The 20,627-nt window shown below is 40.7% G+C and overlaps 1 protein-coding gene across 1 annotated transcript in view; it reads left to right on the top strand.

Moving 5' to 3' along the window:
* The window catches only part of UNC5C (unc-5 netrin receptor C), a 249,945-nt gene that overhangs the window by 170,817 nt on the left and 58,501 nt on the right, over positions 1–20,627 (top strand). Inside the window, exons 3-4 of the mRNA XM_033060401.1 lie at positions 6,763–6,906; positions 20,136–20,239. Of these exons, the coding sequence (XP_032916292.1) occupies positions 6,763–6,906; positions 20,136–20,239 (248 nt within the window). The remainder of the gene's footprint in view (positions 1–6,762; positions 6,907–20,135; positions 20,240–20,627) is intronic.

Here is a 20,627-nt window from a genome sequence, read left to right as displayed (position 1 = left end):
ACAAAACCACCTTGTTTTCGCTGAAACAAAACAAAATCCAAACAGAATGCATGTTCTTTAATTCCAGTTCAAAGTAAAATCCCTCTGAAGACAGCCCTTTGTAATTTTTGTGTAAGTCAGTCAGTTAAAAAATATTAAGGGAGTTGGGATTTTAGCTTAACTCAATACCATTAGGTGGTAATTAGATAACATAGGCAGGTGATGCAAACCAGTGCAAACTTGGGTTTTAAAGCAGTCTTGACTTTATTATGCTGTTGCCTTTACCTGTGTTAATTTGAGTTCAGAATGTATCTGTTCCCTAAAGAGAAAGTTATGAAGACACCAGAAACAGCTGCAAGCCTTTAATTTAAGTATTTAAGCTAATATTTCTGGAAAATTGTTTGTGATCTTCAGGTATTTAGTATTGCCAGCCAGCCTCAATTTGCAGAAAAGCAGTAAATTGAGAGAAAACCAGGTGTAGGCAGTCACAGTGTGAAGGATTACTGGGTGTAAAAGCTGTTTACTCTTTTAAACTATCTCTAGATATCTATCTGTCTATCTGTCTTTTGTTAAGATTACAGGTACTCTATATAGAAAATAAGCTATAGGCAAAGTGAGCCGTTCTGCAATCATCTCAGTCCCATTATGGTGCACAGAACACATTTTTCTCAGCAAGAACTTTAATATTTGAAGCCGTTCTTCTTGTGCATAGCCTATTTATTCATTTTTAAACATCAAATTCTATAGCTTAAGTACTCTGATGTACATTCAAGTGGAATAACTCTCTGACTGTGAGGAATCCATCTCTGCAAGAGGGTAAATAAATTTAAATTCCCACATAGCACTGATTTTTTTTTTTTTTTTTTTAACCTTTGAAAAAAATTTACTTCACCAAGTAAAGCAGACATGGGTTGTTTATAGCACCTATGATGAACAATTAAATAAATCAGACAGATCATTCCAGACTATCCATAAAAAGATCACAATTCTTGGCTTTGGTCACCTAAATTTTGCCATTAAAGGTAAAAGGACCAAGGACTGCATAAAAAGAAACCATTGAGCAAAAACTATGCTACTATTTTAAATTTTTTTTTAGTGAGGCTTTATTTGAAATCTTAAGACAGCTGAGGAATATGATGAATATAATTTGATTATATAGCAGCATTTGTTTCATGGGTGTGCAAAAAAAATCCCCCTACCCCAGAGCTGTTTTGCTGCTGGCTCCCTAAAGCCTTTTCTACGTCAATCGGAAACGTTGTCCCTGCCCCCTGTGTACCCACCAAGCACTGGGAACAGAGATTTGGGGTCTTACTCAGAGGAACCTGGGTCTGTCTAAGCAGGGAGAGAACAAACAGCACAAAATATCAGGTTTGTGAGGATGGTCAGAGAACCATCCAGAATTGAATGTGCAAAGGGTTGCAAGTTACCTTTGTGAAAATGGGCTGTATTTCCGTACTTATTGGCAGTGGCTGTGATATACCTGCCATCTATATGCAGGTATTACTGCAATGTCTTTTTCCAGACCAGTAGGTCATGAAGTTCCATCTCCTTGAGAAATGTGTTCTTTGGCGTATGTGATTACTAATTAATTAAATACCTTTCGGGCAAATGAAAGCACAAAAGCACAGAAACTGTTTGAACTACTTACAGAGAAAATAAACAAAGTATCCATGCAGTTTCTTAGAGTTTGTACGTGCAGTTTAGTCTTGCGACTTAATAGTTCCTGTTTACTGTTCTGCCAGAGGGTTCAAATACATACCAATGTAGCACTTTCACCAAAATTGCTCTATCAAAGTCCTGAGGAGTATTTTCACAGGTCTTGGGTATTAATATCAAATGCCAAACAGTCATGACAGCCAAAATCTATCAAAACAGTTTCCTGGCAGAATGATGCCCAGTGAGGTGTAGGTATTAACTCTGTGACCTAGACTGACTCCAGGCTGAATAATTACATTTGATTAATTTATAATAATTTTCTGTTTTCTGATGTTTATGGTGATCATTTATTGTCTTGTGCAGTTTTATATGGTCGTAGAAGGTTGAGACATTTTTGTTTCCCTAGAAAGAAATGAGTCTGATCAGCAAATCTGTTTCTTTTAAAATCATTGGGAAATTTGCCAATTACTTCAGTGGATGCAATATGGAACCCACGAGTTATAATTGCAGTTATCAATAATCTGCTATAATATCTACAATTGCATTGCATTTGCATACATTAAAAAAGATAACATTTGTGCCTCTGAAGACCAGATAATCTACCTCACAGTTTGTATATCCAGCTATGTTAAGCACTTGGGGACCGTGTGTATGAAGTGTGTCTTTGCTTGATTGTGTTTCCAGGATACAGTTATAATAAAAGACCATGAATATAAGGCATGATTCTCTCTTAACACTTCCTTTTGCTCCATGAGGGGTAATAACTTGGCTTTTGATATACACCATGAGCTGATGCCTCTCCCCATGCTTACTGAGCTGCACACATTAGCAGTAGGCAGACTGAGCAAGGTTTCTTCCACCTTCTGCTTCTCTCTGCCCATTAATCCCTCATAATGTGCAAATACAGAAATAAGTAAGTTCTGGTTACCTCCTAACCATTTTCAGAGCCTGAGTTGTGTAAGTCCCAGAAATACATTTATTTTATTGAAATGAATGATTGGCTAAACTGTGCTGATAAGTAGGTTAAAATTGTGACCTATGGACAACTTCTTAATTCACTGGACTGGGACATAATTGCCAACCAGTTATGACAAATGTCATGAGCCTTCTTTATTGCTATCCTCCAACCTGAACTGGACAGAAAACTACTAGAGCAAAAGAATATCTCAGACTGGTTGTCATGCTTTAGGTCCAGCTGGTGACTGAGCCCCACACAGCCACTCACTCATTCATTTGGTGGGATGGGGCTGAGGTAAATGTGAGCAGCAGGTAGAAGTGAGGGAACTCATGGTTGAGATAAAGGCAGTTTAGGTAAGCCAGAATCTGTGCAAGCAAAGCAAAATAAAGAGTTTATTCAACACTTGGTAGGCAGGGTCCCAGGTTCCCAGGAAAGCATGGCTCCATCACAGGTGACTTGGCCAGGACAAATACCACCGCTCCGAACATCTTCTTTATTCTTCTCTCAGTTTTATGTGCTGAGCATGTCATCATATGGTCAGGGATATCCCTTTGGTCAACTCTTTGTGGATTTATAAAAGGAGCCTGTCAAGCATTCCAGCTGCCCACATTCCTGTTCTTTCCCTTCAACTGTATTTGTTATTGCATTGCTTGAAATAGGAAGAACCTGACTTCTTGTGGGTTGTTTCAGCATCTAAATTATTATGCAATTCTGGAAATGTGCAGCTTACTCAAGTGTTCTAAGAACCCCCACATTTATGCTGTGTATCTTCACCTGCTATATAGCTTAGCTGTGTGAAGAACTAGACTGAAAAATTCAGTGTATTTCTAAAGAAGAAGGTAAGATAGAAGATTTACTTTCTGTGAGAAGGTGACATTTTGTTGCTTAGCACAGTGAAAAAGTAGAATTGGCCAGTACCAGGTAGATTATATGATGCATAAATTACTGCTAATCCCTTAGTCTGTTTTGGCAACTTCTAATTTTGCTCTCACAGACTGTGCACTCACCTATAATCAATTGATTTCATAAAGTGTTACCTGAATAAGAGGTGCAGCACATTGCATTGTCTGGAAGTATTGAGATATGGGGTTTTTAACTTGTTTCTTCTGCTTCCTTTTTCTTTTTTCTTTCTTTTTTTTTTTCCCCATTCCTCTAGCTAATGTTCTTTGGTGTAGAAGCAGAAGCAGGTCCAACAGAGATAAGATGAAGATCTCTGAAGTCATCATGCAAGGGTTTTCCTGCACTTGATGCCCACAAGTGCCCCCACGGATAAGCAATACACTCCTGAATGAAAGCAGACAGAGTGTGCCAGCTTCTCTGTGAAATCTGATGTACAGCAGTGTGTCTGCTGGTAACAAGGCAGCTGCTGTCTGAGATATCTCAGCAAATTGCAGTTTTTGCAGTATGGGCTAGAAAGGGATTTTCTGTTTGGGGTGATGTTGGAGTAGCAGAAGGAATAAGATTGCGAGTTGGTGCAACAAAGGAAACGTGTCTCCTTGTACTTGCCCCAGGGTCTGAGGGTGGGTCTGTGTCAGCTGCTGAGGGTTTTCTCCTAAATCAATGTGTCTGTTTTGTGAAATATGGTGGCAGTGGGCTGTGCTGGGGAGCAGTGATTGGAATCAAAGCCCTGAATTCTGGCCATGGATCCTTTGTCCCAGGTGATCTTGTGGCACCACCAACTGGTTTGATACATTTTGAACTCCAGGAAAAATAGTTTACCCTAAAGACACAATCACATTTTTTTGCTTGTAAACAGAGAGACGTAAAAATTATTTGCTTTGGAAAGAAAGTGTGCATCTCTTTAGTCATGGCAGAACTATTGATATTACTCAAAGACCAAATTCCTTTGAATAACCTGAAACCTGTCAGTAGTTCACAGCTGTCCCTAAAGGCATTATCAGGAGTAGCTTGCTATTTTGGATTACAAAGCATCTCAGGAGGTCAGAGATAAAAAGTTCTGCTGGTGCATTCAGAGGGAGCAGCTATTTGTCGTATAGACAATCAGAAAACAGCATTTGTGTCCTGAATGTTAAGACTATTCCATAATCATTATTAACCAGTATGGTCATTATGAGCCTGCTTGTTTTGGCCCTTGGGTAACAAAGTTCACCGCTTCATCAAGCTCTGTCATAATCAGCCTTATTATAAAAACATAATATTGTAACCTTCAAAAGCTCCCTGGGCTAGTGCAATAAAAACTGTGGGAACGAGCTGAAGTAATCTTTAGGCTAACAGCAGTTGCAGTGGGAAAATATAACTATTTTTATGGACGTAATGTACATGCTCCCTCCCCACCCTCTTCATGCTCCTCTCACCAGGACAAAAGCTATCCCTCAGACCCCTCTTGGAGCCAAATTATCTCATCAAAGTAGAATAAGTTTATAACACACTGTTCACTGCATATCAAATGCCCATGCACTGCTTTGATTTCTATTCTTTGGAGTGCTGTTGCCATATTTTGAGTATTCCATTTCAAGGAGAAGAACTATTAAGTGTTTCCCCCAAAGAAGCTGATTATTCAATGGCTAAAGATGTCAAGGATAATGAAATAAAAAGGGAGCTGGGCTGTGATAGTCTCCAGCAGGAAAATGCATGTCATTAGAAGGCATTCCCACCAGAGAAGTCTGTGGTGTTACATGCCTTAATTCCTTTCTGCTGCTAGGTTGTTGCCCAAGTTTGGGATGCAGGCAGCATGCAGCCGCAGTGACAGTGCGCAACTGTGTGCAAACAGTAATTAATTGCTGGCTCCCTGAATGGAGCCTCTGTGAGACTGGAGGCAAATCAAAGGGCTGGCCTCGTTTCCAGCGCTTGAGGAACACGCCACGCTGTACAATTGGGATCATTCACGTTATGAATATCCCCTTGTAAGCCGTGTGGCAGGAGGCTGAGGGTAGCTCACCTCCACAGGCTCAAGTCTGTGCTCAGCAGAAGGACCTGCCCTTTGGTGTGTGGTGAAGGGGACAAACTGTGCATGCTCTGATCCAAGGGTAATTCAGTTCAGTTTCCTGGCAATTCTGGAAAGAAAAAGAAGCTCAATATCACTACACAAAAGATTTGTATGTGAATTTATATATTCAAGGCTGTTTGCAAGAGTCCATTTTTGAAAAGGCAGTGGTGTACTCTACAGGCAGACATGCATTAGAAATTTGTCAATACTTGGGCATCATCAGCAAAGACCACATATGCTGAGAAAGGGTGTAAACACTTTCACCCACCTCCACTGGCTAATAAAGAGCCTTTTGTCCAGAGAGTACATTTTGAAGCAGAGAAGGGGGTTGTGTCAGTGTGAAACACAGTGGTTGTCACTAGAGGATCTACACGTTTTGCCAGCGATCCTCACAGTGGTGTCTGAGACACCGCAAAATTTCCTTGCACTTAGAAGATACAAAACAGCTTCCCCAGAGAGAGTACTGTGTGGGAAATGTGGGCAAATCTTGCAAGGATGCTTGGAAGGATGGCAAGTGGATCACTGTCCTTGTGGACTGTGGGTTTGGAGGAGGGTTGTGCTGGAATGGGTTATAGAGGGCAGGGCCAGAGAGACTGTCAGGCACTGAAATTGTGTTTCACTGTGTTATGAAATCCCTTAAAAAATATCCCAGTATCTGCAGCATATATGACAATAGTAGTGCCTGTCTTGCAGCTTGCAGTAACCATACTGCAGCACATGTGCTCATCATTATGAAGTACCAGGACATTTTCTGCCATCCTAAAATCCATTTTCCTGGGCAGCTCAGTGTCACAGTGAACAGGACTTCTCCCTTTGCTGTGTCTGTCTAGTGAAAAGAGATGAAGTACAAAAGGGCTAAGGAAGTAGTATAAATTGAATGATTATGTGGTTTTATGATATATCAGAATAAAACTGGTCTGGAATGTCCCTTGATGTAAATTGTCCTAGAGATGTGGTACAATTTATATTAGCTGAGGTGCTGTTCCTCCAATTTGTCTAAAACACATGCTGTATGTGATAAAAGTCAAAATCTCAGCAATTAGTTTTTCACTCACCCACATCTCTCATTATGCAGATAAAGTGGGAGTTTCTTTCCCTTCCCATCCTTGTGACAGTCTGTGTAATGTCTCCCAGCAACTTTGCAAGCAGATTTCTGCAGCTCCACTTGTTTTCTGTGCATCGGTAAGCCCAGCATTAACCAGTGTTCCTTGCACCCTGGCAGGTCTGATCGTGCGGGAGGTCAGCATCGAGATTTCCCGGCAGCAGGTGGAGGAGCTCTTCGGGCCGGAGGATTACTGGTGCCAGTGCGTTGCCTGGAGCTCAGCAGGCACCACCAAGAGCCGCAAAGCCTACGTCCGCATCGCCTGTGAGTGCTCGGCTCTGCAGCTTGGGCTGCCGGTGGCTGGGGGAGGAGAAGGCCAATCTCTGCCATTTCAGGGAGATGTTTAGTTTCCAGCCACATAGGCCCTGTATTTTGTGCAGTTATTAATGCATACTGAAACTCAGGCCTTCAGAAATATTCACAAGAGTTTCAGTTTATTCTCTTCTTAAGAGCTAAACCTAATTGTCCTATGTGTGGCATCAAAACCAGTATTTATTGAATACAGCAGTTTTACGTCCCAATAAAAGTGCCTGAAACTAATGAGTAGGAACCTTAACAAAGCAAACTATGGAAAGAGGTGATAGCTGTTATTTTCACAGAACCACACAATGACTGAGTCTGGGAGGCACCTTTGGAGGGCATCTGATCCAATTCTTGGCTCAAACAGGGCCACGTACAGCGACTTACCCATGACCATCTATCTCCAAATGCCTTTTGAATATCTCCAACAAAGGAGACCCCACCACCTCTCTAGGCAACCTATACCACTGCTCTGTCACCCTCACAATGAGAAAGTGTTGCCTGATGTTCAGGGTGAACTTTGTGTTTCTTCTTCTTTCCATTGCCTCTGGTCCCATCACTGGGCTCCACTGAAAAGAGCCTGGCTATATCTTTGTTGCAGTCTTCCATCTGGTGTCTACATACATGGATGGGATCCCTCTGAGCCTTCTCCTCTCCAGGATGAACAATCACAGCTCTCTTGGCTTTCTCTTGTAGGAGAGATGCTGCTGTCATCTTTGTGGCCCTTTGCTAGACTGCCTCCAGTATGTTCACATATCTCTTGTACTCCAGCACTCCAGATGTGACCTCACAAGGGCTGAAGTAAGGGACAGGATCAGCTCCTTCACCTGCTGTCAATACTTTTTCTGTAACACAGCCTAGGACATCTTTAGCCTTATTTGCTAACATTTGCTATATTTCTCACTTATTGTCAGCTTGGTGTCCACTGGAACACTCAGGCTCTTTTCTGTAAAGCTGAAAATACATATCATTGCAGTCAGATAACAGAGCTGCTGTTCCTTAGTAAAAAAAAAAATAATGTGTGTTTTGCATATCATGTGATCATATTGGTAATATGAGTTTGAAAATGGTCATCTCAACCCTAGCATTTCATCATTGTTATTCATGGCTACTAGCCTCAGTATTTATTTGGAACCATTCCCAGCTTAGACCCCAAGAACACAGGGCAACCAGTTCTCTGAAAACAGATCTTCATTTGACTGTACAAATATTTAATGTTCATTAATTTTCAAAGAGGTGCTTTTCTTTGTAATAGAGTAGTCACACTGGGGACTCCCGTTTCTCTTTCACATGATGAAATACTGCTCTGTATAATAGGAACAAAATATATCATCTAGAATTGCCTTTCTTCCACTGCTTTCACCTCAGCAAAAACACATTTTGTGGGAAAAGGTCATTTGAAGCTGGATTTGCAGCAAACTTATATTTCCTGCACTGTGCCTGACAATTTATAATGGGATAAGAGAATTCTTCCAGCCAAATAAACCTTTTCACAGACACGTTAGAGGAAGGACTTTCTGTCATTATAACTCTCCATTAATGGTTTTATTCTCCTTCTGTTCTTGAGAAACTATTTGGTTAAATCCTCAAAGAGGGGGTACCTTCTGTATAAACATCCAGATACAAATCTCAGAGGTGCTGTTTAAATACCCATTTCTGAATGCTTTTAGTCCAAGTAAAATAGGAAATAGGGATCTGTACTTTTAAGTGTAGGACTACCCTCAAAGGAGAATATCCCCAGGGCTAAGGAGAATTAAAATTATTGTGCAAGACAGTCTTCCTGCAAAAACAGAAATGCCATTGCATGTGTGCATATTGCTTTCCTGTGGCAGGAAGCTTTTCAAAACTGAGGATTTTCCTTTATGGTACTGAAACAAAAGAGAGTGATTTCAATTATTTTTTTCTTCCAAGCAGTCAGCACTTCAGAGAGGCTTAGCAATGTTTGAACAGGTTTTTTAGATTATGACTCTGCAGTTAACTCATTGAGTAAATTCTCATGTCCTGCCAGGTAGCCCTTGACAGATGACCACCATTAAATTAACACAGTTTGGAAGTATTTTATATATACTTACATGTATTTTACTTGATATTTAAGTAACTTTTGTGTCCTGGCATACCTATGGACCTAATTTCTATATAACACAGGATCATTATGTGTCAATGCAAGTTATTTTATATTAACTGACATTTCTTCCCAGGTGTCCACATCTATATTGAAGGTGCTCATAATACAGGGTTTGCTTTTTTTTCTTACTATATTTTGAAAAGAGAGGAACACTCAGTTCAGTGATTTTTCCAGAGTCTCAGTGTCTTTTTTTTTTCCCCTAGAAAAGTCTAATTAAATAAACACCAGGGAGTTTGAGAAGCCTGTAACTCAAATGTGGCTTTGTATTTTACTGAAGTTTTCTTAACCTCTTGTTCCTGAATTTCGGGTTCTTGGACAGCTGTGACACAGGCAAGTCACTTAGAGTCCTTAGGATTAAGGGTTGAAGTATGAGTCCTTCAATGTGCAGATTTTAAACCAGTAGCAAAAGCACATTCTCTGCAATGTTGTCTATGCACACATTTCTATAAACTTGTCAGGTAACTCCAGCCTACTTTTTGGGAACTCAGGAAGATGATGTGGGGGATATGCCTTACTTTCTGATGTCATTTGCTCTGCAAGACCACTGTTTTAAACTCAGTGTTTTAAACTCAGTTATACCAACACTCATCTGTATTCACAGCTTTGGCTTCTTAGGACTGAGTCTGCACTGGCAATATGATAGCTGTGTCATAATGAACTTTCAGCACATCTGGCTAAGTATTCTGATGGTTACACAGTGTGCCTTGAGGCTGGGATAACAATGTAGGTACTATGCAGTATTAATCCAGGAAATTAAGGATGTCCAAATCTTAAGAGGTACAGAAGAGACCATCTCTCCACATCAGCCTGTAGCTATAGCTGCTTATTTGTCACCAGTGCAGTCCCCCCTTTTAATTGGCACAAGAGTAAGCACTGGCACCTTTAAGAAAGATGAGGAGCCAATGGAGCATGTAAGCTGCTTAAGTGGAATTATTTATCTTAATACCTGAACCTGGCGATTTTATCTTAACAGGTACAACTGTAGCATAACTAACCATATCTAACACATTAGGAAAAACTTCTCTCCTCTTTCTCCCCATCTCCCTCTCCTTCTCTTTCTCTCCCCCTTTCTCCCTCTCCCTGTTCATTTTCTTCTCCTTTTCTCCTTATCCACTTTCTGTTTTTTTTCTCCCTTATGCCCTTACGTCTTATTCTGGAATTATTGTGTCCTCTCAAGGGCTGGAGCTGCACTCCATTAAAACAAACAAACAGAAAAATAGCACCCAGCATCACTGTTCACTGAGCGTGTAATAGAATTAACTGAAAAGTAATTTGAAAGTGTGAAAAATGTGCAGCCTGGAAAAGCAGCTTGTGTTTGTTTAATACAGGGTCAGGCATGTGTCAGAAAGTACATAACAACCTGGTCAATGAAAGTTCTCTGTGAAAATCAATTGCAACATTGCTTTGACCAAGAGCTTCAGTTATTCAGGAAAGAAGTGATCTATAAATATGGACTAAAGATGATGCTGGTTTTCACAGGTTGCCCATGCTGATAATATAGACAGGAAGGGTCTGAGTTTAAAGACAACATTCCAGCTTCCCTAAGTGTTCTGGGCATTTAACAGCAAATCACTGTTGCACTCCTGGATCATGTGTATGCTGGGAAATGACTCCCTTCTGTGCAAGCTTTTTCTGCAAAGGCATGTTTTTCCTGTTGCATGGAATTCATCATTCTGGGACATTGGTGTCCCCATGAGAGCAGGGCTGAGCATTTCATCCTTCCTCTTAAACCAGCAGATTTGTTGAGATTAATTTTCATTTTGCCATTTTAGATATATCAGAAACCAACAAAGTAGTGACACCTAATGTATGTATCTTGGTGGAGCTGGAAAGATAAAATAAATTTTCTGAGATGCTTGCCTAGGAAAGTGCTAAAACACATTTCCTATTTATTCGCACATTTCCGATTTATTCTAGGCAAGTCCTATGAGGAGCTTTAGAAGTCACTAATGTGTTTTGATACAGTTTTCCTGCTCAATTAAAATTTTTTCCTGTTGTAGAGGGAGGGAGAAAGAAGGGGGATTAGGCAGTTTTACCTTTGGCTGTGAAAAATAGATCTGAATATAAAGTTTTAATGTGAATTTTCTATAACAGAGATGATGTCACTGAGCAGATAAAACCTATCAGGGAAAAATTCCTGTTAAAACAATGAATGATATCTGAGCCTGTGTAACCAAAAGTAGAGTTAAACCCACTGGAACATACATCTGATAAAGACTAAACAATAGCTGCAGGATTTGACCTAATTTTTAGATCAGATAATAAAGGGGTGGCTAAGACAAATTGCTTTGAGCCCCTGTGCATAGAGCAACCTCACTTTTCATTTGCACTACTTTGGCATTGCTGTAGCTTCCCTGACTTCATGACGTTAACCCATGCTCTCCTTGAGAAAATACAGTAAAAATTCAAGCCCTAAATCTGCTCCCAGGTTTTGGATTTGCTGAACATATATGAGAAAATAGAAGCTTTTTCTGTAATTTCCATTACATCATCCTTTTTGGTGTAATGGATGTGAAAAGTTTTTTTTCTTTTCCTTTATTCATTATCTTAAAATCAGAATTTAAAAAAACCCACAAGAAAAATATTTTTAAAAGCCCTGATGTAGTAAGGAATTGTGCTTGTTAATCTTTTTTATAATTTTGTGCTAGTTTCCCATGTACTTGTCTGAAAGCCTTTATTCTCCCAGACTTTTTTTTCAAAGGCATGTAGTTAATATATGCATGTCAGATACTGTAAACTGATAAGATAAATGAGGTACAGAAAAATAAATTGGTTCATCTGATGGTTTATCTCTGCTTACAAGGGGTTTGCAGTTATGCAAAGAAGCAGATATGAAAAACAATCACATATTCTTTACTGATACTTGTTTATCTCACGTTTTAGTGCCGGGGCTCATGCTCTATGGCACGTGGCTGCAGTGCCTTTCTTCCCTCTCTTCACATACCTGATCCAAGCAGAGCTGTGAGGGCACATTCTGCAGCCACTAAAGCATTAGAGCCCTTTGCAGTAGGAGCAAAGTTGGGTGGGTGTTGAGATAAGCAAAGGGAGCTAGGAAGGTCAACAATTGAAAATTTTAATGGGAAGGTACATCCAGGATATCCAGTATTAAAAAATACCATAAAAATATGGTTTGTATACTTTGGCAAGTGTGTATGAGAGTTAGCTGAGGTAGGACCTTGATTCCTTCCTTCTTTCCTTGTGCACTATTTAAGTTGCTACTAATCAATATCCACTGCTTGGAGTTAATAAAGGGATGACTGAGGCACGTGGCTTGAAGCTGAGATTACTCAAGAACAGCAGATTGCAGAAAGGGCAGTAGAGAGGTTTACTGTGCATTTAGCATATTCAGTCCTACCTACCTCTCTGCTTGTGCTCCTGAAAAACTTCTGTGCTTTTCCCAAGTGAATAGGTGTGACCATTCCCAAATTTGAGAATGCAGTTGCAACAGTAGTTCATAAAAATTACATTGCATTGTATTGAAGAGCCAATACTCTATAAATTAGGGTGGACCTGATGTTAGCAGTGCTTAAAAAACAAAAGGAAACTCCTTCACTGAATTTACAGTAATTTAATCCTCTGTGGGAGCTCTAAGAATATCCTACCTACACTGTCATGCCTAATAAATTATCATCTTTCAGTACAGTCTGATTAAGGCCTTAGTACTGATAGATCCAGGCAGGATGTTAATGAGCTCTTGCTTTTATTTTAGTAGTGACAAGTCAGCTGTGTGAGTTAGGTTAGTGTATCAGAAGAGCAACAACAAAATACCACTTATATAAAGAGTTTTGTGTTTCAGTGTCTCATAAATTCAATTCTTCATGTGAGTTGTAACGTACACCTGATGTTTCTAATGTCTGTTTTTAGTACCTTTAGCCCATCTGTCATGTAAAAAGTCACTATTTGAGGTTAGTTAATTCGAACATTACATTTCGATTTATTTAGAAAACCAAGAATTTAGGAGTCCATCCTCAATCACAAAATAAAATAATGAAAATAATTAAGTTTATAAGCTGGTTTTCAAATTAAGCTTGCAACAAAATATTGAGTTATCAAGCAAAAATAGAAAAGGAGGAGAATAGTGTTATCAGTGTACATCTGGGAACCCATTTGCTCAGTGAATTCTTGACAAAGTTTGTTTACTTGTATTTTTTACAGTTGGTTCAATACCAAATGTGTTGAGTGGGTCATTCTTCATTATATGCACAGCCCATAAGGAAGTTGTGTTGCAAAAGACTGTTTAGTGTTACGAGCACCTGGCTGAATTAGCTTGAAGCTAAAGAGATGAGTGGAAAAAATACTTTTTTTTGCAGACCTGTAAGCAGTGATTGTCTAGAGTCATTGGGGTGTAGTGTTATCCCCGGCTGGCTGAAGATGCCATTGACAGAATGAGGGCTGGCCAGTCTGCACCTCCCACCTGTTCAGGCTGAAAATACAAAGGAAATGAAAGAGGAGAGGAGGTCCTGGGTCACGCAGAGTGTCTTGCAGATTGTGACCTGGCAAGTGAAGGGCGCTCCTCACCTCATTCGGTAGCTCAGGTCATTGGATAGAGCACGCTGCATGCCCAAAACAAGGAGTGCACTTCCAAGAAGCTGCTGCAGTCCCGCTCAGCTGTTCTGCTGTGGAAGCTCATGCTGCTTCCTGGCTATGTGGGGTGTCAGCCCTACAGCCTGGGCCACCAGAGGGCTATAGGCAAGCCCAGCCCAAGCCACAAGCTGCCAGGCATCTCTGGAAAGGTGGAAGTTCCACCATCCAAGATGTTCCTCTCCAGACTGAGAAGGTGTCAGCCTCGTGGTGCTGCAACATTTGTCTTTAGGACTGGCCAGAAGTGAAACAGCCCCTCCAGAAAAGGAAGGAGAAGCACAGAGTTGTGTATTGAGCATTAAGACAGAGTTTTGAGGTGTTGACTTATTTCCTCAGTCTTCAGCTGCTGGAGTGTGGGCCAGCTGAGAGCACAGCCCTGTCCAGCTGCAATCCCATTCCATGAGCAGCAGTGCTCGGGAGGAGGGCAGGAGGCTTTGATCAACGCCCAGCGTGCAGCTGATACAGCAGGGGACTCGGCAGAGCAAGACACCACACTTGGAAACGCCACTGATAGAGGCTGCAGAGGGATCCCCTGGGATACACACTGATGACACTCCTGTGACTGTCTCACTGGAAATCTGGTTTGATCTGATTAATAACACAGAGCTGCAACCACACAAGAACAAAATGGAAGAAAAAGAGGTTTTTGTACCTAGCTTTTCCTTTGCTTACCCACCACCAGTGCGATTGATCCCGCACAAAGGTCATAGACTCAGCTGTGAACATTAAAGGAAGGCCAAACGTGCCTGGCAGGGCAAGAGTTTCTTACATTTAGATTTGCAATTCAGTATTTATTAACTTTTTTTGAAGCAAAAAGGTGTCTCTCAACTCTATCCACATTGTGGAAAGTGATGGAAGAGGAAGAGACCAGTTTTACAATATTAGTCATGTTCCTCTAACTCAGTCATCCAAATTTGGGAATAAATGCACTGAGATGTGTTTTAACAAGCATGTGGATTGTCTTTCCTTTTGTAGAACATCAGTGGCTCTTTTCCCACAATTATTTTTCTGTTTAGGTGTTCTTATTAGACCACATAAAATAAAAACAGAATTGAACCTTGCCTCTTGAAAGCACTGTCAGGGGAAGAAGGTAGAGGTAGACTTGAAGTCTTGGTTACGTATCACATATTGGTCCTCTAATAACAGCTAAAATTTTACCAAGGGACATTCACTTTTTCTCTAGTGGTTTAATTGTATTTTTTGCTTATGATGTGTTTGGCTTTGTATGGATTGCTGTATGCACTTAACTGTATAAATCTAGCTATCTTCTGTATGGAAATATGTACTTTTTGTGGAGGTCTTTTCACATTCTTAAATCCTTGTTTCTCTGAAAGCACACATTGAACATATTTCTCTCAATGGCCATATTTAATATGACAGTTGTATAGAAAAAAAAATGTGAGTTTTTATCTTTTTGTGCTCTTAAAGCTTGCTCATATTTTAGATTGTTTGTTATAGGAGGAAAGTTGATGTTGGAGTTACTAGAAGGAATAGAGAGTCTTAAAGGTCTACCAAGGGCAGAAATCCATCTTTCCCTGACAGTAATGCTGCCTTGTTCTGTTAGTCTGGTTTGCATCTAATTCCTGGCTGACAAGTGTCCGTTTTTCATGCTCATTCATTAGTCACCCTTGCATTAGCACCACATTGAAGCGCCTGGTCTGCCTCTTATCACATTTCTCAGAAATGATAAAAGATATCCTTATAGTTTTACCCACCCACACATCACAGCAAAAACCCAGAAAAACAGAGAGATAAAATATATTTGATTAAAAAAAATAATAGGGTCATTCTTTGCCCTTTCTTAAAAGCTGAGAGGTAGAAAAGGAAGTGGGGAAATGACATGACTTCCTGTATAATCTGTTAACTTTGGCAGGCAAAAATGCAACTTCTGAGTGTTTTGTAAGACACAAATGTGTTAAACATATAAGGAAGTAATTTAGCATCAAAATTTTGATCCAATGCCCCTTTTTCCAAAAAGCATAGCAACTCAGAAGTAAAGTTAACAACATGGTGTACACTGAGAGTCTGATTTCCCATTACTTTATTTCAGTTTTATGCTTATGAAAATTCTCTCATTTCAGTGCAGCTCTTATGCAGCCATATGCCCTTACCAGAGAGGGTTGTGCAGGAGTATTTCAGGAGTCTTGGAGGGAAGTCTCACCATAAGTATGCTGTAAACATGCTGCAATGTATGTCACAAGAGCCCCCTCTGAATTTACTAAGACTGTGCTTTAATAAGGAAAAGGCTCAAGGTGGCAGACCAGAATTTTAATTGCTGCCTTCAGTTTCTTTTTTGAAGACAGACTTTAAGGGAAGAGAGAGATGGGATAAAGTGCCTGGTGGGGGTGCAGGCTGTTACCTGTGCCTGGCAGTGACATCCTCACCAGTCAGAGAGCTGGAGAAAGACAGGAAAGAAAAGGCCCTTCAGCAGCACTGTCCATCCTGGCTCACTCCACCATGGAGAATATTACCTGCATAAGGGGAGGAAGAGTATTGCTAACACTGGCAATATAGGATTATTCTACATTACCAAACTAATAATGGAAAGAAAGTGCAGCTGCCTTTCTCTCTTGTTCCCCCTTTGGAAGGTAAGGGTAGGGAAGGTTCTCTCTCAGCGTCTCAGTAACTAGGCTGCTGCCAACCCAAGGCTTTAATAATGCACACTGCCTCTTCACAGACAGAGAGGTCCTGATCCAGAATGGATCAAATGTTTTATTGATTTTCTTTTCCAGGCATATTTTTTGAAGATTGTTAAAGCTTCTTTGGGATGTATTTTATTAGTCTCTTACCATTCTCTGGGAAAATGAATCCCTTCTGTCCTCACTCACAAGCAATTGTAACTTATATGACACTTTGAGAAATTGAAAAGTGTTATTGAAAATAGTCTGCTTGAGAAAGATACAAAGACCCTCAGTACATTAGCAAGCTCACCCACTCCCAGCTGACAGTGTGAGGTTTCTGTGATGACTATAATTGTTAAATAGCAAAGGAAGCTGAAGTTTGAAGAATTAGAAGGATGTCATTGCTATCCACAGAAATCATAGCAAGGGCTATAGAGGAAAAGCAATCATTTCAAAACCCAGTGCTGTCCAAGCAGGGTGTTTCATGATAGTTACAGCAAGAGATGAAGATGTTTGTCCAGGCCCTTTGCTTCTTCATCAGTAAAAAGCCCATCTTGTGTGGGCTACAACCAGCCAACCTTATGCTTGGTTAGGTCAACTAACCATAAGTGCCTGCACTGCTGCCATCTGGAGCCATTTGTAGGTGACATGGCTGCTGTGGGAGGTGGTTGGATAAAGCTGTGAATGTGTGGGAGGGAGCCAACAGGATACAAGAGCTCCCAGTCTTGTAAATACACAATTATGTACCTTCACCCCTGCCAAATCAGTGTAATTTACTCAATAGTATCTAATGGCTCCTTTGAGAACATTGCTGCCTATTATGTCAAAGGCCCTACTTAGTGTATTTTTAGTTTGTGGATCATTGAGATGCTTGAACCCAATGGTGCCATTAGAGCATCCTCCCACAGCAAGGCTCTGTGGATGGGGACAGCCAGGAGAGCAGAGGTCCCACAGAGTTCATCTCACCTGCAGCAGCACCACTGCAACTGTTCCCAGAAATTCCAGCTGTTGGTGACAAAGAGATTAAAGGGGGACTTTATTACTGTTATTACACATTTCTAGATTAATGCTATTTACTTTCGTATGCACTAAAACTTTGGGATTTTTCTAAAGGCAAGTGCTTTATGGGAGAGGTGATTATTGTGCATGTGAGACAATATAGAATCAGAGCTCTGTTAAATATTTCAGGAAGGTTGGCAGGATAGTAAATCAACATGTCAAGAAAAATATTCAGATTATTATCTAATCTCCCTCCACTATCTCCAGCCTGAACATCTGAAAGCCATTATTAATATGCTATTTAATACTGTGCTTATATGCTTCTATTACTAGTACAGTAACTTTCTCATTTTCCCTCAACCATGATATTAGAACGCACAAATTGTCTGCATTGTGCTTGTGTGTGTACCTGCTAAATGCACCAAGGTGTACCTGATGTAGAAGTAATCCTTTTCTTCTGAAGATAACTGTGGAACTAGCAATAATATGATCTTATGGGTACTGCTAGCAATATTACCCCAGCTGTTTGCTAATTTAAAGCAAACTGCATTATCCTGACATTATGTGTGCCCAGGATAACTATCAAGCCCTCAGGATGGGTGAAGAGCCTAGGCCCAAAGAAGAATGTAACTGCCCAAGACACTTAGCAGCTCCTGAAAGAGCTGCTCATTTCCATGTTTAACATGCAACCAAGACTCAGCATTTTGTCCTTGGAATGACTCCCACCCATGGGCACCCGGAGGATTAAAGATTTACTCAAATGGAGCTGTAGAACCCAAATGTCCACTGGGTGGCCTGTTAGAGAGGGTGGGATGAAGCTGCTGGTGCTGGCAATGTGTTGGGAGCTCTGTACAGACATCAGAGACTTGCTGTGGTTGCTGTCACGTGTCACTTTGAATAACTCCAGTGTGATAGGGATGCTGACAGGCACAGCCTGGCAAAACTTGGCATGTCATCCTAAGAAATGTTCATGTCCAGCTATCTGCTCCTCCTCTTTAGCCAAATTACCCAGTGTTGTAGGGTAAAGCCCCTTCAGCAACAGCTGAGGTTGGAATGGTGGGGTTTGTAGTGAGGTAGCTGTGGCATTGGCATGAGCTTCCTTTTGACAGAAGGTAATCCCAACCAAGCAGAGAGTTAGAGACACCAATTTCTTACATTGCTGCAGTTTGTACCAAAGCTTATCTCTTGGTGCCTTAAACTGTGGCATAAATCTTGTCCCATCAGAGGGGCTCTCAGTGTCCCTTGCCCTGTGTGCCAGAGGGAGCAAGAACACTGCTGGTGGGAAAGCAGTGAAGTGTGGAGCTGCTTCTCTCATGCCTGTGGTGCAGAGAAAGGATTGAGACACCTCAGTTTCACTGAAGAAATGCTTGCGCATCAGAAGTTTGCCACTATATCAAGTTAAAATTGGCATCTCCAGCTATGAAAGAGCTTTTTCATGGCACCATTGAACTGATACTTAATTCCAGGTAGTTGAACAGTTGTATTTTCCCAATATAGGGTAAGAGATAGATGTCTCATGCTATTCAAAGTTCCAGAGTATCAGAGGAGCTGATTTTGGTGGCAGCCACTCCATCTCCTTTTCCATCTCTGCATTTGCCAACCCCAGGTTTTGCCTCTTGGTAGCACTGGTGCAGTTCCTTGTGGAACTTAATAAGGTCTTGGAGGTAATCTAGAAGAAAAATAACTCTTTGTGTGGTTTATTTGTAAACCAGTTCAATTCAGTGATCTGTTTTCCAGCCCAGTCATAGGTTATGGCTTCAAAATATGAAGTATCTGGCTTTTAAATTGTTCCCATATGACTGTGTCTTGTTGCCAATATGACACAAATGTTTGTGCAACCTCACTGTGAGCTGATGTACGGAAATGGTTTGACTTCAGAACAAGAAGTAAAACAAAAATAACTGAGTTGTAAAGTTTCTGAAGTCAGGCCAGCTCTTTGATGTATCTTTGAGCATGGCTTCACATCCATTTGCAGAGGGAAATGGCAGCAGGGAGAAATATCCCCAGTAGCTACTGGGGCTGAATGCTCAGTTCTCCAGACCACATCCTCCCTGACACAGTGGAGAGGGTGCCAGTCCATGGCAGAAACACAGAGATAGTGATAAGGAGGGAACTTCTCAGGTCCATTTTGCCATCCATTTTACCAAAGATGTTACAGAAGGGTACAAAAAGCCAGACTTTGCAGCTATCCAGTACAATGAACTGGTCTGATCTTTGCATTTGATGCTCTGTCAGTCTGCCACATTTTTGTGGTGCTGTGGAGGGGTCCAAGCATGGTTCAACTCCTTAAAGTGACTTTTTATTACTACTATTATTATTATTATTATAACAACTTAGTGCTACAGGGATAATGATAAGGTGTAGACAAATTAACTAAAGCTGTAAAGTTAATGCTTATGAGCTAAAAGTACATTAAATCACAGCATGAGCACTTTCATCTATGCGTTTAGGCAACTCAGTTTATGTTTATCTATAGTTTTACAGATTTATTTAATTTTCCATAACTTTCTCTAGTACTTCACAGGTATAGTTCACCAAACATATTATCTGAAGAAGAGAACTTGTTTCACTTCTTATTCTGTGTCTAGACATGACCTTCCACAGGAAACCTTGGTTGTTCACTGGGTTCACTTGCTGTACCACAGTATGAGTGAGTAGTACATCCACTATGAAATCTTTGCTTAATGTTGGAATGAAGTGAAAATATGACCCAGACTTTTTTTAATGTTTTATTTTACAGGGAGCAGAACTGCTGTTTTCTTTGTTTCTTGTATGTCATTACTATTTATCCAATATGGCAATCAAATGTAATTTAAATCACCAGCTGATAATAATGGTAATGATTTTATTTTCTTCTCCCTCCTCAGATCTCCGGAAAACTTTTGAGCAGGAGCCCTTAGGGAAAGAAGTGTCCCTGGAGCAAGAGGTCCTGCTCCAGTGCCGTCCCCCTGAAGGAATCCCAGTAGCTGAGGTGAGCAACAGCAGCAGTGTCTGGCACTGGGACATCCCAAGGGAGGCCTGATGGGTGGCTAATGGAGCAGTGACTTACAGCAGGGCATGATGAATGGGTGCTAATGGAGAGCTGACTGACTGCTGCTCATAGACAAGACTGATTGGGACCTGATTAATGACTTTTGGGTTGTAGTGCCTTGCTGGGCAGAGCTGCAGGTGTTTGGTTTCAGTTTTTTCTTCCCTTTGAAAAATCACAACTATATCTGGCATGCAGAGGTCATGTGGTTGGGGGAACATGTTAACACCAACCTGCTATCTTCCCTTTGGTTAAAAAAAAAAAAATATTCTGAGGGGCACCTTTCAAACATGTTTTAATTTTTAGTTTGCCATGCTATATTTCACTCACA

Source organism: Catharus ustulatus, chromosome 5 (assembly GCF_009819885.2).
Source record: "Catharus ustulatus isolate bCatUst1 chromosome 5, bCatUst1.pri.v2, whole genome shotgun sequence".
Lineage (NCBI taxonomy): Eukaryota > Metazoa > Chordata > Aves > Passeriformes > Turdidae > Catharus > Catharus ustulatus.
The sequence above is the reverse complement of the archived record's forward strand: the minus strand, read 5'-3'. Positions and strand labels throughout refer to the sequence as shown.